At 38.0% G+C, this 21,559-nt stretch overlaps 2 protein-coding genes across 2 annotated transcripts in view; one reads left to right on the top strand and one right to left on the bottom strand.

The window, feature by feature from the left end:
- The window catches only part of LOC146001301 (uncharacterized), a 36,446-nt gene extending 34,788 nt beyond the window's left edge, over positions 1–1,658 (bottom strand). The window contains exon 1 of the mRNA XM_083138608.1: positions 1,404–1,658. Coding sequence (XP_082994734.1) covers positions 1,404–1,596 — 193 coding nt within the window. The 5' untranslated portion in view covers positions 1,597–1,658. The remainder of the gene's footprint in view (positions 1–1,403) is intronic.
- A 10,935-nt stretch (positions 1,659–12,593) lies between these two features.
- On the top strand, positions 12,594–14,833 carry LOC146001300 (uncharacterized). The gene has a single exon (XM_083138607.1). The coding sequence runs from the start codon at positions 12,694–12,696 to the stop codon at positions 14,707–14,709; it is 2,016 nt and encodes a 671-aa protein (XP_082994733.1). The 5' UTR covers positions 12,594–12,693; the 3' UTR covers positions 14,710–14,833.
- The last annotated feature ends 6,726 nt before the right edge of the window (positions 14,834–21,559 follow it).

Below are 21,559 nucleotides of genomic sequence, written 5' to 3'. Positions count from 1 at the left end.
CACGATTGCTCATTATTTACAAAATTTTCCGATAAATAATGAGCAATCGTGCCGATCGCAGATCACTCAATTTAGCTTATTTTGCAATTTTTAGACGTGACCGCCAAATTTTAACTTCGAAATCGTGATTAGGAGGCCTCAATTAGTGAGTATGCGAAATATTACGAAAATCGGGGAGGGGTCCGGTATTGTAAATTCGCTTCCATTAACAACTACGTATGTGCAGTACGTTAGGAAACCTGTTTCATCCATATAGGATTAAAAAAAAAACAACAACAAGAAAACAAGATAGCCAAGTGCTTTAAACGTGGCCCACGGGTATTCATCACGATCATAGGCGGAGTTCTGGAGGGGCCGGGGGCGCTGCCCATCTTAAAAAAAGACTAAAAAATAACATGATTAAGTTCAGTTACTACATTTTTATGAAGCCATACCGCAAATCTTGACGTTTGGCATGTTGGCATGTACGGTAATTGCGCCGCAATAGCGGGTCTTAAACGATTTGATTGATGTGTACAGGTTAAAGAAAGAAAAACGTAAAATGACTTTGTGTTGTGTCAACAATTACTGCTGGGGCATCAAATGAACTTTTCAATTTAATTTTTCTAAAATTTCTGAAGCTTACTATTGTACCGTCACTTTTTTTTTTTAAAGTAATACGAGTATTGTATCAATAAAAATTTAATGAAATGCAAAATGCAATAATCGTATTGTTTTGCTTCTTTTAAAACTGACAACCAATATACAATAATTAATATTTGTTTACTTAAGCAAAGACATTTAACACTTTCAAATCTAAAAGGCTTAAAACTAAGTGTTTTTAAGTTGTTGTTTTTTTAAAATTTCCGTGGGAAGGCCTCAGAACCCCTTACAAAATAGGGGATATTCAATAACCCTCAGGTATCATATGCTTCTCCCAGAGTCTGGCCCCCCCAAAGCAAAAGCTCAAACTCCGCCCATGATCACGAAGTTTGTTTGTTAATTGAATATACGTACATTTTCAGCCACGGAAAAGATTTCTGTGCACAGGAAACAAATTGACACGGAATGAATGAACAGACAAAGTTACAAAATACACAAATAACCACAGACTATGAAACATCAAGTATCAAAATGTATTTTAACAAGTCTAAAAAAAAAAACATGTTTAAAACACTGTTTTAAACGTTTGGGAAAAACAAAGCTGTTTTTAAACTTTTAAAACAAGTTGTTTAAACACTTTTGTTTGCCTTGTAGTCAAGGGGTCCCGGGTTCGATACCCGGTGGAGGCTCATAGTGATTCGGATCTCGCTTTAAATTGTAGGTCCATCCCCGATTAGTCTTACTGTGCATAAAGTGGATTTAAAACACCAAATCGAATAAAATAAATACTTTTGTTTTAAACATGCCAACCCTGATCTTACCTCTCTTGTTTAGGCCTAATTTCTCGCAGCTCCATTTTGCGGTGCTCAACCACAAATCGGTTGTATTGCTACAAATCCTGTACAGGGTGAACTTCTCCATCGCTGCATTGTGGGAACTATACAGCGCAGAAGCCACAGTGTTCAAAATTGGGATTTCCACCACTCGTTCCAGCAGATGCACTTGTTCCCTCATAACTGCGACAGACCAGGCACGTAGTCAAACACTAGCCACTTGAAGCGGATCTAACTTGCTTCGAAACGAACAGCTGAAGGTCAACACACAGCTCCCCCTATCAGCTGCTGATATCTTCGCGCTGCTTTTACCCTGAAAGCGGACGAACAGGATAAGGGAACGCCAAGTCTGGAACGAGTGCAAAAATATCTTACGAAAATTTCAGATCCGTATCCTTAATTTGAATGATTTCGTGTATTTATTTTGGTAAATTGTTGATGCCCTGATACGATTACATCGGTCAGAAGGCGCGGATTCACGGGGAGGGTGATAGCAGCGATCGCCCCTCCCAACTGCCAGGTTTTTGGATATATAATTTTCCCTAGTATTTTTTAAGACTCATCACAATGTTGCACGTGGAAGCGTTTTTTAAATGTTGATTATTAAGCTAGACACGATATTTGAAAAATATGATGAATAAGAATTTTCAGAATACCATGTATTCTTTCTGGAGATAAATAATCGCTACAACTTCAACTTCAAGTTACAGCTAACCAAATGGAAGTTTCGGCTTTCCGCTTGTAAATCGCATCTTCAATCTGTCCTCTTCCCGTTAATATATTTTCCTACGTCATTGGAAGTTTGATATTTCCAAGAGAACAAACAAACTATACGACGGACGCTTTTAGAAGAGATATCGGGCGGGGCCACGCAGACGGTGGCAGGAGTGCAACGTTGTACAGTTATGAGACTGCGGCGCGGTAGTTAAAAGCCGTGTTCTGTATTTTTCTTGCGCGCAAGAAGTTTTCATAAAACTCGCCACTTTAAGGCTCATAATAAGATGGGCAAGACATTTTGAACCTGACTGTCCAAGTCCCATGAATTTCCGTCGCATACAGCCGGAGTTATCGCTCCTTGAAGAAACAAGGGAAACATCACCTTTCATTTCCTTCCGCCTGTTTTTTTCGTTGCCACCGTGTTGACGCAGCTGAGTTGTTGTGTCTAGGGAAAACTGTGTGTGTTAAATTTGTCTCGATATAATGACCCTTCATTGTCCTGGGCGTTCTCGAACATTGAAAGTCTGGGTCAGTTTGAGTTCAGCGTTTTCGTAGCAAGGCTGATGTAAAATTATTCTCTTATCGTTCACTCGTGCGCCACGAAGAACAGTTTGTGAAAAGATTAAATACAGCCCTTTCGTGCAATAGTGTGTGTTCTTTTTATTTTAAATAATGTCACTCTCGAAACCTAGCACCAGTAGTACAGGAACCAAGGGTGCAAAATCTAATCTTTACCCTTCAGGAGAGTGACTCGGAAATGAGTGAAATCAGTTACACGGAGAGCGGTGATGATGACCTGGCAGTTCCTCTACGATAATTACCTTCAAGCTTCTTTCAGGTATGGGTTTCTCGTATATGCTACAGTGATATGATATTATAATCCTGTCTAGAAATATTCACTATATTATTTCACTGTACTCTTATATACTGTGCATGCATTATCAAAATAATGGACACATCGCGAATCTTCTGTCCTTTCCTTGCGCTAGCAGTTAGTTTGGCAACAGCGCAGTAGCACTGGCTGGGTATTGGCAGAACTCATGTTCCTTCTAAAAGCGTACGCCGTATAATACTCCCTTGAGCGTAATGCATATCACCTTGCCCCTTCTGTGGCCATCCTGGCAGTGTTGTCAAACCTGATGCGCATAAGAGAGCTAAAGTTGACTTTCAAGGAGCTGGATTTACGAAGGCTGGATAAAGTGCCTCCTAGCGTAAAAGGTGTCAAAAGTGGGGGGGGGGGGGGGTGCTATACCGTTAACTTTAAAGTTATGACAATTTAGGTTTAACGGTCTAGATCTGACGCCATCACCCATCTCAATTATCCACCGATGGTCGTATGAAATCGAAAATAAAGGATTCCCGGATAAAAATATTATGTCACCTTCACGTCAGCCACGGCGCTATAAAATAAGTAGCTGGGGAGGTAAGAAGGGATGAGGCGACGCAGCCAATATAAGAATATTACGTGCAAAATGTACGTATATTCATGCAAAAGTTGGTCCATGTGGGCCGCCGGAGCCAGTGATGGCATCATAGAGGGGCAGGGAGGAAAGTGCGCCTGTTCACAGCCAAACCAGTGCACCACGAACAGTCTGATCTGCCCCAGAAAGAGCGAAGTTGAAACCCTTCCTCATGCCCTTAAGTCCACTATATTCTTCTAATAGGCTCATCAGGACTGAGCATACAGGTAAAGCTTGAATCAGAACCACTGTACACTATGCCTCCAAAGGAGATTAAACCCTAGAATCGTCGATAATATTTTTTTTTTGTTTTCTTTCTTTATTATTCTTTCTACTCCTCGTATCTGATCATTCAATTTACCGTATTTTTTTAATTTGAATTTGAAGTTAAAATTTTGGGTGCGTCAGCACTAAGGTTATCTTGCACCCGTCACATTATACGGGGTCCAGCCCCTTATCGTTACACGTAACAACTCTTAACGTTACATAACTAAAATCATAAAATATTAAAATATTCTGACTTTCGTTAAAAGCTGAGGCTGTAAAGGGGCACTCAGCACAAATAAGGACAAAACACAGGACAACACAAACAAAATTATACTGGCCGGCCATGGGGCCAGTCACCAGAGCCTCGTTTGTCTGCAGTCCAGGGTGTACTACGTGGAAGTGAGGTTGACTATTGGGTGCACTACGTGGAAGGAGCACCCCTTACACCCCAATTTACCGTAGCAATCATGATAACGATATAATTATAGTAATAACCATCTATTTCAGCCCTGAACCCCGATTTTTGTAAAACAACACTCTAATTTCTAGAACACGGAAGTTAGCTTGGTTCCTGTTCACAGTACCATATAGTTTACTAAAAACAGGGCAAGTGTATACACTTATAGGTTAGAATTGATTTTCTTTGAATTAATTCTCGCCCCCCCCCCCAACTGTAATTTCTGGATCCGCCGCTCCCTCGGTGCAGGGTTGCCATGTTCCTCCTTTGCCAATTCAGAACACACATTGAATGCGTGAATGCAAAAATCAGCCCTTATATCCCAATGTAAACAACCATGTATATTGTAACACACATATTATATATTACATTAAAATAATAAATGCCCCAAAGGAAACGCAGGATTTAATTTAAGAAAAATACATTTTTTTTTTAATTGGGAAAGTTATTACATTATTTGAGACGGTAAATTTTTTTGCCATTTAATGTAGAAGAGGATATCAAATGTCCTCCACGGCGCATTTGACACACTAGAATTCTTTTGACAAAATTCTGAATCACTTTTTTGCATAACTACGTCTCAATGCCGTCTATACAATTTTTACTTTTAATTCAGGAATCGTCCTTATTTTCGCTGCAAAAACTTTGGACTTAATGAATCCCCCAGAGAAAAACAACCGCAAGGTGTGAGGTCGCACAGTTGTTTCATTTGGGGCGCTTCTCCTGCCGAAAATGTCAGGGAATTTGCCCTCAGTCTCCGCACCTGTAATGAATTTTAACGATCGTCACAAGCTTCTTCGTCGTGTAGCGCTCCATATTGATTAACCGCAACGTTTTTACTACAGCATGCAATTTTCCAGAACGTTGCCCACCCTGCGCGGAAAAAATGGCTCACAATTTTAATCCTGCGTTAAGTTTAGGACACCCTTATAAACTTTCACAGGGCATAAAAACAAATTGTAGAATATAGGACGTCTGGCAACACTACCTCGGTGGCTGAACGCGATGAACTCAAGATATCTGAACCGAAGGTCCCACGTTCAAGTCCTTACATGATCATGGGTGTCTGTGAGTGTCCATTGATCATTTCCATTTAATCAACATTCAACTAGGAATGGCAGGAAAGTATACGATTATATTACTTATGTACCCCCACTATCTATGGATTTCAGTACCGGTTTGCAAGGCGACGACGCTACCACTGCGCCATCGGGGAGGTCCTTGTTCACACTATGGATCAATATTGGTGTGTAAATAATCTTCTCCAATTATATGCATCAATTTACCAAGAAATTTGCTTTAGAATATTCAAGGATTACATCAGAATATTAAAATAAATGTTATGTAATCACAAAATATAGTTTTTCGTGCTAAATTGGTGCAAAATAAAAATAAAGTTTGAATTTTGCATAATTTCCAGGACAATTAGACTCCACAAAAGTGTTGCACAGCATTTTTGCGGACCACATAAAAGACCAATACTATGCCGGAAAAGTATTGGCTGGTATAGGTAAATGAATTCAAACCGAAACTTTCAAATACCTATACATCGGCATTGGTATCGGCTCTGTCTTAGTATTAAGATTTGGTTTAGTTATGAACTATTTTGTAAAATTTTATGAATTATTCGTTTCACTTCTTAATTTACATTTAAACATTATTATTTGCATTTTTTCCCTTGTTTTCAGGTATTGCCTCCATTCCATCCAGTTAAATATATGGCAACTTTTTTACTTCACAATCTGTTATTTCATCGCGAGCTTCCTTAGTATACGTTTTTCCTTAGATTTTTTATTTATCTCATTATGCTAGATCTACGTGATGCAACCTAGTGAGAGTGTTCGAATTGAAGAAAATGTAGAAGGTGGGATTTCATAGCTTCCTATTTTCATACTTTCAGATTTTTACCCGATGTGTAGTTCTTTTGAAGCCAAGGTGAAAGGTAGAAATTTTTCTGGTGGTATAATGGATCGCTTATCTTAAACAGACGTGTAGATTTAATAGATTTATTTCGTGGATAATAATAATAGTATATTTTAATAGCAATAAGTCACATAAAACTTACAAAAGTACAGCGATAAAATATACAAGACACAGAACAATATTGCGAGAGTAAGATATTTATACAGGGTGTTCATACAGTCCCGGTACCATTAAAAAAAAACATAGCTCGGAAACTACATGCAATAGAACAATGCTGCTGATTACAAAATGAACTACAACTCTCCACGTTTATATGCCATACACCTCAATGCGCACCTCTCTAGTTGCTCTCAGAACATCAAGGCGGTAATCCACTTCTGCCCATACACGCCCCAGCATATCACCAGTAACAGTTAGGTGTCCGTTATTCGTCTTCGAAGAGTAGCAACATCTGGAACAGGAGTGCGGTAAACACAATCTTTGACATACCCCCAGAAGAAGAAATCCAAGAGTGTGATATCAGGAGAGCGCTGTGGCCAGGAATAGGTCCATCCCGGCCTATCCACTTGCCAGGGAAATGCCTATCCAGAAGACCTCGAACATCCTTGGACCAATGAGGAGATGCCATATCTTGTTGAAAAATTATGGTTGGCATATAAACGTGGAGAGTTGTGGCTCATTTTTCAATCAACAGCATTGTTCTATTCGAGCTATTTTTTTGTAATGGTACCGGGACATTATGAACACCCTGTATATTGTCTTGTTATTCGAAAATACCCTCTACTATATATGTAATAAATAAATCTTAATGAGAAAATCAATGGTCAGGTACACACCAACGCCCAGTTTCTATAATTAATCACAACACATCATCATTTAAATTTTTATTAGTGTTTTTATTAGTTCGCTGCCATTGTTCCAATTTAGTGAGATTAAGGAATTTTGTGTAGTTGTATATTTGGGAACCTTAAATGCAATACCTCTTATGAAATAATTGCTATCGATCTGTGACGAGAGCATATGATGCACAAGTACACTAATTTTGCTTCTTCTTAAGTATAATATTTTTAATTTAAATGATCTCAAACATTCCTCATATTTAGATGCTCTACAAATATTTTGGGTTTTCATACGCTTTCAGTTACAGAAACTTTTACATTTTTTGTTGAGCTGATATACAAAATTTCTTGCAAACAAGTTGGTATAAAATCGATAATTTAGACATACTTATTAGTGTAAAATTTGCTAGCATTAAAACGACGCCTATTGTATTGTATTGTTCGGAATTCTTTATTAATGATAACTCAAGAAAATGTATGAAAAATATGTACAGGGAGAACATTTCTTCCGTGGCTGAAAACTAAATTAAAAGATGTAGATGTTGGGAAAGAGAAGAGAGAGAGGGAGAAATTTGCTGACTTAGTCTCCTTCAATTTTAACACTAGACAATGAAAACTCATCCACAATCAATGTGACAACATACAACACATAACAACAATAATAAATTCTATAACTTCTGTTTTCTTTACATAAAAGCTCTCTTATCGTAAAACTTATTATGGGCGTGGCGAAGTATCCGAGAAGGGAAGATGTTCGTTCTTCACTAAGTCAATTTAATTGTCAAATCATAATTCTGAGAACCGAGGTTTCATAACAAGTTCACTTTATTAGGTGTTTAAGAATTATATATATCTTTTCCACTTTAGTTAATAAGGTGAATTGCTTAGAATTCCTGAATAAATTTTATTAGACGTCTGATGAAGATATATGATATACAAAAACACGCTAGTCACTAAAAAATATTCACACACGAACATTTTTTTGTCTTCTTTGACATAGACTTCGCCTTTGAATTAAATATTTTACAATCTGACACACAACAATATATTACAACATTCACTCAGTACTTAAAATAACACTTGGCCTCCCGGATGGCGTAATGGTGACGTCATCGCTTTGTAATCAAGGAGTCCCGGGTTCGATCGATACCCGCTAAAGGCACATAGTGGTTCGGGTCCCACTTTGAACTGCAGGTCCAGTCCTTATTAGTCTATCTGTCCATAAAGTGGACTTAAAATAGCAACTCAACATTAAAATAACACTATTATGCAAATTCTATTAAAACCTAATTCGGACCTGCTGATTACGAATATGCCAGTATATTTGCTGTAGTGTCAATCAACAAATAGGATGTTAATTTCCTATTTGAAACATATAAGAAACTAATTCCAACAATGGTACATTCTTTCAGTTAATTTAACTCACTCTACTGAACATGCTACAAGGATTCTGGACTTTCCCATACAAATAAAAATTATAATTGATAATAGGAAAGCGTACTATTACTAATTACACGAGTTATATCCACATACACAAACACAATACATCAGTGCCAAATGCAGAGCCGTGCTTCAGGGTACCCCGGGCCTGCGTATCGTTTGTAGCGAGTTTAAGAACGCTGGTGCTTCCAATTAAGCAAATAATATAACTTTTCAGACCTCATGGATTGTTTTGACATACTAACAAAAATATTCAAAATTACTGAAATAATGTTCCCATTAAGGTAATACATAAAAATCGTGATCAAAAATACTTAATATGCACTATTTGTTTAATTGAAGAAGCTCACCGAATAACGCTGTATGGCACATTTGGGAATGTGCTGCGTTATCAGTGGAATCATGTTGTGGCCCTGCGCTACAGGCTACAAGCTGGCCAGTCATAAATTCGGATGTTGCTCAAAGATTCATACTGTTCTTGCATAATGTTTTATCTTTTTTTTCTCTTGTAGTCAAGTAATATACTACAGGTTTTATCCGTTTTTCTCGCATTCATTGAAATGTGCCATACAGCGTTATAATGTTATAATGTAATAACATAAAGAATGTTATTGGGTAAGATTAACAAGTGCCACTTTGATACGTAAAATAATAGTTTAATATTGAACACATCCAGTTTTGTAAATAAATACAAAGTGGTACAGCGGAAATGAAAAGGAACTCTACTTTAGAAACTTCTACTAGCCTCTCATTTGTTTTTAATTAATCTTAAACCTGTTCTGCGTATTGCTAAACATATGTATTAATTGTTTAATAATTGTGATTATATAGGACGTCTGCACTTCTGTCTAAGGGATAAAGTGCGAAATGATACACTTTGATGCATACAAAACAATATAACTGTCTTTAATGAATTCAGTACCTTCGTGCTTGAAACCATTGATGAACAAACAGATGCCGCAAGCAATTTTGCCTTCAGCTGATGTCGAACATGCTCTCTCTATATATTTCCATACTCTTGTTACTTGATTGTCAAACTAATTAGAAGTAGATTGCTCCAAACCGGAAGCATGCTTCAAATTTAGAGCCAGGTATGTCAAAATGCCAAGTGCTAGAGAATTCCTGCACATGAGTGAAAGACAACTGCCATAACTAATCTCAGCCGAGATTACGCATTAATTCTCTAAAATCAATGAAAACCTGTAAAGAGATATTTTGTGTACATCTTAAGTTGCCACTAATACGTCATGGATTGCAGTACATATTTGATTGATTGAATTAGTTTATTTTACTTCCATTTCTGACAATTTTGGCTAATCGCGAAGATAATAATAATAATATTGTTTCTTTATTAAGAGGGCGAGGTTCAGCCAAGGGCTGAAGATGAAAGATGAAGTGACAATCACAAAAACGTAAGGAAATGCACAACAAAGTCCTGAGTCCAGACGCCAGAGATTCGCTAGTCTGCAATATGCAGTCCAGAATGCACTACGTGGAAGTGAGGTTGGCACACTGACGTTACACCCCCAGTTTATATTTGAGCGAAAGCGACTGGCAATGGATGTACAGTGAGTCACATAATTATTCGGACACACAGTAAATTTCTAACGTTTAAGAGCGGGAAGGGAGTGAAATCTGTGTACAGCTTTGAAGTTGATTTTCGTTTAAAAAATGTCATGTTTAGCACAAAATTGGACGATAAAAAGTTAAAAAAAAGAACATCAGCAACAATATAACGAAGGATGAATCCCTACCGTTGCAAAAATAGTGACACAAAATTATTCGGACACATAGTAAATGTTAACGTAAGTTTGCGATACAGTGACAATTTCGATTTACGGATTGATTGATACTCTGTTCATATATATTAATGGTTTCCTGTAGGTTTCTATAGCAATTACGATCGCGTTTTGTTTAACAAAGTTGTGATATAAGAACATTTTCTATGTAGAAATGGGGCGAAGAGGAAAGGAAAGTTCATTTGAACAACGTCAGTTAGTGATATGACACCACGCTAAGAGTAAAACGTACCGTGCAATTGCCTCAATGTTGGAAATGAAAAAAAGTACAGTTGCAGATATTATTAAGCGATTTAAAGATGAAGACAGGATCGAGTCCCACGGTCATACAGGGAGACCAAGAATATTTTCCCCCAGAGAAGAGACAGTAATCGTGAGGAAAATTAAAAAAAACAAAACAAAGATGAGTGCTCCAATGGTGTGTGCTGAGGTAGTTGAGGAGTGTGGAAAGCATAGTCATCCTGAAACTATACGAAGAGTGGTCAGAAGGGCAAACTATCATGGCCGTGTAGCTAGGAGAAAGCCATTTGTAAGTAAGCCAAACAGGACAAAAAGACTGGTGTTCGCAAAGGAACACTTAGGAAAGGATCAGACATGGTGGAATCGGGTAATTTTCACTGACGAGAGTAAATTCAATATTTGAGTCAGATGGGAGGGTAACAGTGTGGCGTAAACCAAATGAGGAGCTCCGAGAGAAAAATTTGCAAGCAACAGTGAAGCACGGGGGTGGTCACGTAATGTTTTGGGGCTGCATGTCGGCCCAAGGCGTTGGTAAATTGGCTTTCATCGAACAGACAATGGACAGGTACCGTTACCTTAACATTCTGAAGTAAAATCTAAAGACTAGTGCTGAAATGATGGGCATTCTTTGTAACTTTATGTTTTATCAAGTTAATGACCCGAAGTACACTTCCCGCGTAGTACAAGAATGGTTATTGTACAACTGCCCAAAAGTGCTCCATCCTCCACCGCAGTCTCCAGACTTGAACGTCATTGAGCACCTCTGGTGTAAGTTGGAGAAAGAAGTGAGGAAAACACCCATAACCTCGAAGGCAGACCTCAAGGAAAGACTTCAACATGAATGGGCCAATATATCGCCAGTGTACACCAGAAAATTGGTAGAAAGTATGCCAAATCGTTTATCCGAGGTGTTAAAAATTAAAGGGATGCCTACCGGACACTGACATTTCTGTTCGTTGATTTTGAAGCGTGTTTTCCTGTTTCTCCTTCCATGTGTCCGAATAATTTTGTTTAACCCACAAAAAATGTTTGTTTTGTTTAATGAAAATATTCTACTAATATATTATATTAAACGTAATTGAAGATAATTAACAGTGTGCTCATATTGTGTTTTGTTTGTTAAATAAATATTAAACATTTATCATCGTATTATATCACGACTACGTCAGTAAATATTCAGAAATCTTATCTGTACGAATAATTATGTGACTCACCACGTTATTTTACAGTTTGTGTGCCTTTAAAACATGCAAGAAAATTTAGTTTTTCATATTAATGGTTACGTCACATACCTCTTCGTAGGTTTCTTCAAGCCATAGGACAATTGGGTCTAACAAATACAAATCATAAATATATAAATGATGTGAAGATTAATGGTATTGTGTAAGTTGGATGTTAAAGTTGCAACAGCGCATTAAAAAGTAGTTATGAAGTTAAGAAATTATTTTCAATTCATTCAAGCAACTGAAAGTAAACATTGAATAATTTTAATAATATAGTACAATTTTGCCTAACGAAACAAATATTTTGTGCTCCAGCAACACAAGCATGACACTACAACTACGTCCGATTAACACATTCACAATATCTAAACTAATTTGTAGGCTAACTATTTTTCTTTATGCATCATGAACCATGAATAAAGTGGTATTCAAATAACCTTCTCATAGAACAATTTGTCCCAACATTACAACTTCTCTTATTCGAGTGTTAAAAAAGAAAAGAAAATTCAACCAAAGATATTCTTTGAATCTTTCAGTATTGTATTACATCTAAATTCATCTACTTATGTGTTAGTTTGACATTATCATTGTAAGTAACACAAGTGTCAAAGCGGACAATTTTCATAATTTGAATACCAAGTATCTCTGAAATAGATATTTGAGGTACGGTGTTAGCATATTATAGATCTAAATCCATTAAGCGAACTACAAGGTTCTTATGCGAATTATTGTAACTACAAATGCCATTATTGTCAGTGATAAAAACAATGTGTAGCTGCGGAAACGAAATCTGCCCTTTTTAGAAAGCAACAATATACCATCCCGGGAGAAATTTATTACAAGCTACGCAGCATATTGTCCAGAGGAGAGTTGTATCTTCTGTCATTGTTAAGTTTCTTATTACCGCTATATAATGGAGGACCGAAAAGTTAAGGTCAGAAATTCGTCGTCGTCTTCTCGAGTTACTAGGAGCTTGTCACGTGATAGTGTGTCATCGAGTTTGACTCGAAAGAGGAGCTCGTCCAAATTACAGACAGTGAACACAGGAAATTTCGCTTCTTATTATCTGGAACTTTGCAAAAGCCTGAAAACTGCTGCGCTTACAAGTGTAAGGTCATATCTTTCTCACAAGCGTCTTGATTTTAATGGAGACGCGTTCAAAATTTGCGACTGGAAGCCCATCATTAGCGCGTTGAGCTCTGATAGATGTTTACAATCGATAGCGATCAGGAGCAAACTGCCGTACATAATGGTGTTTGAGGATTTGTATACGGAGAATAGGGTTATCAAGTGCGGGAAACGTCCGCCTGTTTTCACTCGCTTCATATTCAAACAGTTGATGGAGTCGATACGGAATTGTCTTCAGGAGAGCAAGTCGATGACGTCAGTAGAACTGTGTGGACTACCAGTGCAGAGCGAGTACATGAAGATATTCCAGGAAGGTGCCTCGAAGTGCGTTAGTCTCAAGAACATATCCCTTTCTGGATGCAGGATCGGTGACGAGTCCTGCGGCCTCCTGTGTAGGTCCCTCAGGTACTGCTTCAACGTGACGTCTCTGGATCTTTCTGACTGTGGACTGACGTGCGAAGGGGCCGTTGCGATTAGAGACCTGATCAAGAACCAGAACATAGTCAGGTCTGGGCAACGATGGAAAGACTCTCTTAGGTACCAAATTCCGGACCTCGACGCAACGTACGGTGTCAAGAGATTAACGCTGAACAACAACACAGGTTTGGAAGATCAAGGAATTGCCATGATATGCGAAGTCCTGTTGGAGGATATGTGGATGCGCGCAGTTGACATTCAGAACTGTGGAATTGGAAACAGCGGTGCGTATGTTATTTTGGATGTGTTAGATTCTAATCGATGTCTACAGATCGTTGACGTGCGGAAAAATCCCATGATTCATGAAATTGTGTATAATAATATCGTAGATAAACTCGCCGAGAACACTAAAGATCAGAAATATGAGTTCCAGTGGTTAGCTCCAAGGCCAAAATCTGGGATACCGGTAAGGAAAACTGTATCCCAGCCTGAGTTTGTCACCAAGCAAACGCATATGACCAAGCAAAGATCGTTCCTTACCTCAGCAGAAACATCATCTTATGTCCAGCAGAAGACACGCAGCATTTCCGGCACACCATCGCACAGAGATCAGACGGCGAATCGAAACGTAGAGGATGAGCTAAAAGGGAAGGGGACTCCCGCAGTTTCTCTAAGGAGCAGTTCCGCTTCAGGAGCACTCTCATCTTCACGTTCGCGTTCTGATGCAGGAAAGCAATTGATGATCACACGCTCAGGTGACGGAACACTAAGCATTGAAGAGTTGCATCAAGAGCTCAATAAAGTTCTTGGACTGTTGAATGAGGAGATCGAAGCTAAGGAGAGGCTGATGTCCGAGAATAAGGAAATAGAGGAAAAGAACGAGAGATTGAAGCAAGAACTGGAGACCATGAAGAACGAAGTAGGCTCAGGAGTGTCTTTTATCACAGCGAAGGATACCAGCTCGATTATCGAACCTGAGGAAACTACGCAGAGCCACGCGTCGTACTATGAAAACAGTGCGGAATCGAGCCCTACAGATGAAACTAGTGAAGACGCTAGATCCAGAAGCCCGAGCAACGATGTCAACACAAATATGTTTGACTGCATATTGAAAGATGCACGCCTCTGCAAGATACTGATGAATCTAATAGACTCTGAGGAAGGGATCACTACCAAAAATGAGCCGCCACAAAAAGCAACAATGTTAGAGTCACCTATACGTGTGGGTAACTATGATCCAGAGGAATATGACGCGTTATCAGAGGCTACTGAAGAGTCTGTGCAAGACTACTCATCAGAATACACATCAAAGTCAAGGCCAAGGAAGAGTTCGAAGGCAAGGGACATATTTGCAAGTCTCATCGATGAAGACTACGATGTTTGATTCCATGTTACCTCAAGTGACGCCTTATTGAATATCTTGTAACAACTAGAAATTCTCAGATACACCAACAAAGTCTTGTACATTAGCTTCCTTTATGCAATCAAGTAAATGTAAATAAAATTAAAGGTTGTGAATATGGTATTTAATATTCTACTTACTCTTGCAAATAAAAATTAAGAATCTTGGTACAAATGCCATTTGGTTTTCTGTGCCGTAACACAGTGACTGACATATGCAAGATTGAAAACAGTTTATTGTGGCATCGTAGCTTCTTGCTGTTTGTTTCCATTATTTCGTCATATTTAAATACGCAAGAAACTATACTTACATTGTTGAAGAAATTGCTTTGAAAGTAAAAACATATTAATGGTAATCATATCTGCCGGATCACCTTAAATGACCTACTCACAAAATCTCGTCTTAAGATTCTGGGTTCGAATTCTGTGCAGAACGCATTGTTTTATTGTGATTGATCTCTGTTCTCTGATTAACCTAAAGAGGGACACAAACGACGTTAAATAACCAAGAGAGAATACAAAATACAAAGTGAAGCTTTCTCCTGTGCATTACATCGTGTCATGAGGCTGGGAAGTGGTTAGCGCAGTGGTTAGCACAACGGCAGGGGTCCATGGTTCGAATACCGGCCTTGGCATCGCTGTTCTTTGCGAGCGTCCCTTCATTAATTTCATCATATCATCACTCATCCTGATTGTCGCGATTAGTCAAATTTGACAGAAAAGCGACTCTAAATAACAAAATTGATTGAAAGATTTCCTATATTTTAATTCGCTTTTTGTGCCCCTTTTGGCTAATTTGCGAAGATGGGGATGAGTGATGATATGATGAAATTGATGAATGGACACTGACAAACATCCATGCCCAGGCCGGGATTCGAACCCGGGACTCTTGGCGTCGTAGTCTACCAAGTGAAAGTAAACTGCCCTTACTCAATATTAGCTTCTTTTGATCAGGGAGCGAGGTACCATTAGCTCGTGGAGGTATTTTAAGCGACTAACTGAACGGATGCAGGTGCTGGCAGCAATCTTGAGAAACTCTTTCTCAATGTCCTGTTTTCATGTAGATTGCACCCAGGCACGTGGCGTGCACTTTATTATTGCAAACAATGCTTACAAATAATAAAAAAATATATATATAAATATTCCACGCGTAATCTTACAGGGCAATGTTTAACATTCAAATGTTAATTAATGTAGGTAGCTTGTTGTGAGTTTGGACTTAATATTCTATATTGTCAACAGATGCCGTGGTACGACACATGCAAACAATGCACTTGCCACTCCGACCAGATTTGATGGTGGTTATTTCTCTCTGGTAGCCAAAAGAGTGTGTTTACGCTCTGAACTTTTTGTGTTGTGTTTCGGCTATGTCTCAATTCGCAGGAATGTCATTCCAAACTGAAAGTTACTGTATTTGTAGGATTGAAGACTTATCAGTGGCTAAGTTTAGTGCTAGAAATTTCACAAACAAACTATACATTATTTCGAATGGAGAAACAACTCAAATAACACCTACTCTTTTTACTGTGAAGAAGTGCTAGTGCTACTTAAAGAAACAAAATTATGACGCAATTTGCTGGTTGTGCTCTTTTTGCATTGAAGTCAGCTGATGCTGTCCAAGGCTTTGCAGTCTATTATTCTATTTTCAGGCAAATATCGATAATGATCTATACAATTAAAGCAATAATGTAGGCTTTATCATTTTAAAATGGTTACAGTAGTTCAAGTTGCTGAGCAGGCACTGGTCAATTACTACAATTATTACTACAATATTACAATTACTACTACGATTGCTAACGATATCGAGAATGTCCCACCACGCCACTGTCCCCCACCATAAGCAACGAACATCCCGGTAAATGTTTCGAGAATAACATTCACTAGGCTCAACCACAGCCTAATGTGCAAAATAATATATAACTTTATGCAGCCATTCTGGTCTCAATACCTTGAAAGACAGAAGTGTTTTTAATGATCTAATGTTTTTACGTAAATTAGTAAAACAAGGTTGGGTATGTTCTGAACTGTTACTTCCATGTAACACCGTTTACAGTGAAGAACAGAACACCTTTCTGCACGCCATTCTCAAGGTTAAACATGCACAAAAACTCTCCAATAGTAAGAGTTCAGGAATCGTTTAATGAGTTATTCTTAGTGGATGATTTGGATATATTTTTCGATTCATGTAATGTTATTAGGCGCAAAATTCTGTAAAACATTCTGATTTGTCTGTAAAGGAGTTTTAACTGTATTTATATGTTGTCACACTATCAAAAATGTTAACATTATTTTATGTATTCACATTAACATTATTGTGAACATGTGTGTATATTATTAACATTATATTTGTGTACGTTATGTTCAACATAAATGGGACTTTGGTCCTGTGATGGACAAATAAAGAAATGAAATGAAATGAAACTAAATATTCACACTGACGAACACTTTCGTACAGGATGATTGATTTAAATCACGATTTAAATCAAGTGATTTTTTGAAGATATCACTGATTTAAATCACTCTAAATAAATAATTTATAGAATAATGCACATAAGGATTTTGTAAATATCAGAAACACTTTTGGTGAAAGTACATTACTCTCGTAATCATTTAATGGTGATTATTAGGTTTCCTGCCCGTGTTACCGCAGGAAACAGCAAAATGTAAAGAATTAAAAAGTTGTTTCAATAAAATGACAACATTGTTAAATTCGTTAATGAACACCGTTGCCGTCGAGTAGATATTGCCTGGGACATTTTTTCTGCAGCCGACAGAAGCGAAGAGGGAGGCCATTCCGCTACCCTGAAGAGGCAACAAGGGAGAAGAGGGCGCCAATGCAAGGAAAGAGCGGGGAAGGACTTTGGGGCTATGGGGTTATTCATATGCCTGTTAAGGGGCCCTGTTGCCGTTCAGACCTACCTGATCAGCCAGTGTTGTCACATCGGATTGGCAGAAAAGAGCTAAATCCCGCTTAAAATAGGAATACCATTTCTGTGAAGCAACTAGAGGTAGACCTCAAAGCCAAGGCTGGATTGAACTACAACTGAGACCAGTTAGGTAATAGACATAAATATAGTTCCTTGGTGTGATTCGTGATTTGGACAAACCTTGCTCCAAAATACTAAGTTGGCAACAGTAGTACGTACAGCTGGGCTTCCCTTCCACAAAGGAGCGGAGCTCTGTCCTCTGCTCAGTGCTCACCACACAAACGTCAAACTGACCCTAGAAAAGTGAGGTTCTTCTTCTTCTTCCCCTTCGCACTTCATTGCAAAGAAACGGAGACAGATGAAGAATTGACAAGGGTCTACCACTATTCATTGGATTTTCATGGTAACTGTTTCATGAGTGGTAGTTCTTTCTAGGAGTGTTTGTGGCTAAATCACCTGGGGGTGATAACGTCTAGCAGGCATAATTGTCGTACTGATAGCTGGTAACACTTTTGAAAAAGTCACGCTACGCCACTGTTAGGTTCTAAGAAAGGAAACAAAATATATGTACTGATGGTGTGAAGCTCATACAAAAGGAAATGTAACTACAGGATATCTCATGATATAAAATTCAATAGTTTTATTGGCAAAAACTGCAAACATTTTGTGCAGAAAATGTACAAAATACTAATCATGTTAAACCAAAGATAGTGTCAATATCATTAAACTGTAAATAAACGTGGCAGCTAATATTTTTCGAACTATCATTAAAAAAATCACCAACATTCAGATACAAAGACTATAAAAATATTTAAGTTAATATTTTTAGTAAAAATTATAGAGTACATCCAGAATGTTTTAGTTTGACTGGAAGAAAAGTTACTGAAAATATTATTAGTTTCATTAACAAACTCAACAAACATTTCAATTGTGGTTACAGTATCAGCAACAGAAAAATGTATGTTTACGTATATTTTTCATTTGCTTTAATCAAACTGTTCAAATATTTTACAGGGACATTTACTAGAAAAAGACTTTCTAAAAAAATATATCAATGTACAGTCACGGACACTGCTGGGTTGTAACGATTCAATTGAAAGTTGTTGCATTCATTACAACCCAGAACTGTCCGTGACTGTACATGGTGCCAAAAACCATGCAAGCAATCTTAAGCATTTTTAAAAATAGAATTAAATAAAAATAATCAAGAAAAAAATATTTTTTAAATATGAATCTTGGTTTTTAACCAATGGAAGTGTAACATCTAGAAAACGTAACAGAAACAAACGAGTGACTGGAGAAGAGGGTGAAATTAATGTTCTCGCTTCTGTTGCTGTAGATCCGCACGTTAGTTCTCGTGCAATCGTACGAGGAAGTGGCATGAGTCAGGCAAATGTACTACGCGTTCTCCACCGTCATAAGTTCCATCCGTATCATGTGTATCTCCATCAAGAGCTGCATGGAAACGATTTCGAGTATCGTGTTAACTTTTGTACATTGGCATTAAGACAAGATACACCAGATTTATAATGTATTTTGTTTAGTGATGAAGCAACATTTACAAATCATGGCCAAGTAAACCTCCGAAACATGCAGTATTGGTCCGTAAACAATCCCCATTGGCTTCGTGAGGTGGAACGTCAGCGTCCATGGAGTTTAAATGTGTGGTGTGGAATAGTGAACCATCAGCTCATAGGCCCTTTGTTCATAGAAGGAACACTAAATTCCCAAAAGTATCTCAACCTCCTAGCAAACCAACTTCCACAGATGTTAGAAGACGTTCCACTGCAGACTAGAAGGAACATGCGGTATCAGCATGATAGCTGTCCAGCGCATAGTGCACGACGTACTACAGCTTGTCTTCACCGTTGTTTCCAAATCGTTGGATTGGACGAAGGGGACCTGTACCTTGGCCGGCCTGTTCAGCAGATTTGAGCCTTTAGATTTTTTTCTCTGGGGTAAGCTAAAAGAGACTGTTTGCAAGGACATACCGACTACACTAGATGATATGAAACGACGGATTACTGCTACCTGCGCTGAAATTTCTGATGAAATGCTAGAACGTGTGCATCAATCTTTACATGGCAAACTGGAAGCTTGTATTGAAGCTGGTGGGCGTCATTTTGAACACAACTTTTGAAGGCCAATTCTCTTTCTTCTTCAGAATCCAACGGATTCATTTATTCACTTCTTTTCTTACGTTAGTGGTGACACATGTCACAGGCAACTGCCGGTCTGTACAATTTTCAAACTACGATAGCTCGTAAACTACTTGTACTAAAATCCTGAAAGAAACACCATTGACATTCTAATTTACTCTAGGTTTATTTTGTTACTGTCAATAGGCATTGTTTCATTTGAGAAAATGTAACTTTCTAAAATAAATACACATTCTAATAATTATAAAAATCTGTGTATGGGCTATAATTATGAGCCCTTGGTTACACTTCATTTCTGTGAAAACAGCACATCAATAGCAGCTTGGGTTGCACGTTTTAGGTGATTCATCCTGTATATATCGAAAACTACGAATGGGTCATTCCATTTCAAGTTGCCTACGGGTTCCTGCTCGACCCTCTTCAATTTTTACGAAACTTCTACAGATTGTGCACACGTATATCACATGGAGACCTGCAAAGTTTGAGATTCATAAGCAGTTTGGTTGGGCCGCCAAGGCTGCTTCTGTGAAGATCACTTTTTCAATACCGTGCCAAATGCGAATCTTGCGATGAATTTGTCCCGAATTTTTAGCAAGCTGTAACTATTGAATAAATTGTTTTGAGAGGCTGGCATTTCTCCAGTTAATGGATCGTGGACATGTTGTAAAGCTGCTTAAATGGTGTCATACTTGTTCAAATATTTATTGAGTTATCCATTCTTAATCCCCTCCCCGCGAAATTTAATTAATAAATTTGATCCCATATTCGGAAGCCTATGTTTGGAAACTGACACTTCTAATGCGATCATTGCTAGCATTACTGGAGAGAGCAGTACTTTGTGAAGCACTTCGTGTTTCATTTTGGCATCTAATCTCCATATGGGATTCAAAATGGTGGAATACATATTTTTATATCGCTTGTTTCTCGGCTATTTATCAACCAACTTTAATTTTTTTATTACTCTAAGTAAGATCTTCAATTGTTGTTCTTATATTTTGAAAAATAAACATTATGTAGAAAATTTATAGTAATATGACCAATTTATGCTTTGTGGGAGAAATTAACCTCTAATGCGGGATATCTGGTTTCTTAAACTAGGTAAATCATATTTGTCTGAATTTACGCCATGGAGAGGCCATATATGCTGCAGGGTACTCAGAAAGTAGCGCGTTCGGATTCCGCATTTCGACCGTTTTGGTGCTAGCAATGACGAAATCAGCTGCTTCCAGTTTGTACCCAACAGATATGTCGGCACAAATGAAAATGTGGATTAGAACTCATACGGTATGCCAGGGTCGCCAAAACTACTGCCCTGGCATACCGTCTATGTTGTAATTCCACATTTTCCTACACATTAGTGGATTGAGATGCGTGGGCTTTTCATCCATTTTTACGGAAATGTGATGAAAAATTAGCGCTACGTGGTGGATTGATGCGGTCATTTTCATTTTCTTTTGGAAATGAAAAGCGTCATGCCTTGTTTTCCTAAACAGACATGAAAATTAAAAGGGTAGGCTGCGGATTTTTTTCATTTAATTCACTCTGAAATAAATGCAAATCGAAATGCATTAATATCATGTTAGACTTGTTTCTTCGCGGATTTTTTTACTAACGGGGGGGTTATTTTTTTAAAATAAGGTACGTCACCATTGTTAGTAATGCCTTATGTCATTTATAGAGTTGGAGGACGAGCTTGATACCACATTGGATAGGCTCATCATTCTCGCCAGGGATTTTCACCTCAAGA

This window comes from Lepisma saccharinum, chromosome 17 (assembly GCF_977018435.1).
Source record: "Lepisma saccharinum chromosome 17, izLepSacc3.1, whole genome shotgun sequence".
In the NCBI taxonomy this organism is placed as follows: Eukaryota; Metazoa; Arthropoda; class Insecta; order Zygentoma; family Lepismatidae; genus Lepisma; species Lepisma saccharinum.
This window is presented reverse-complemented; position numbering and strand designations above follow the sequence as displayed.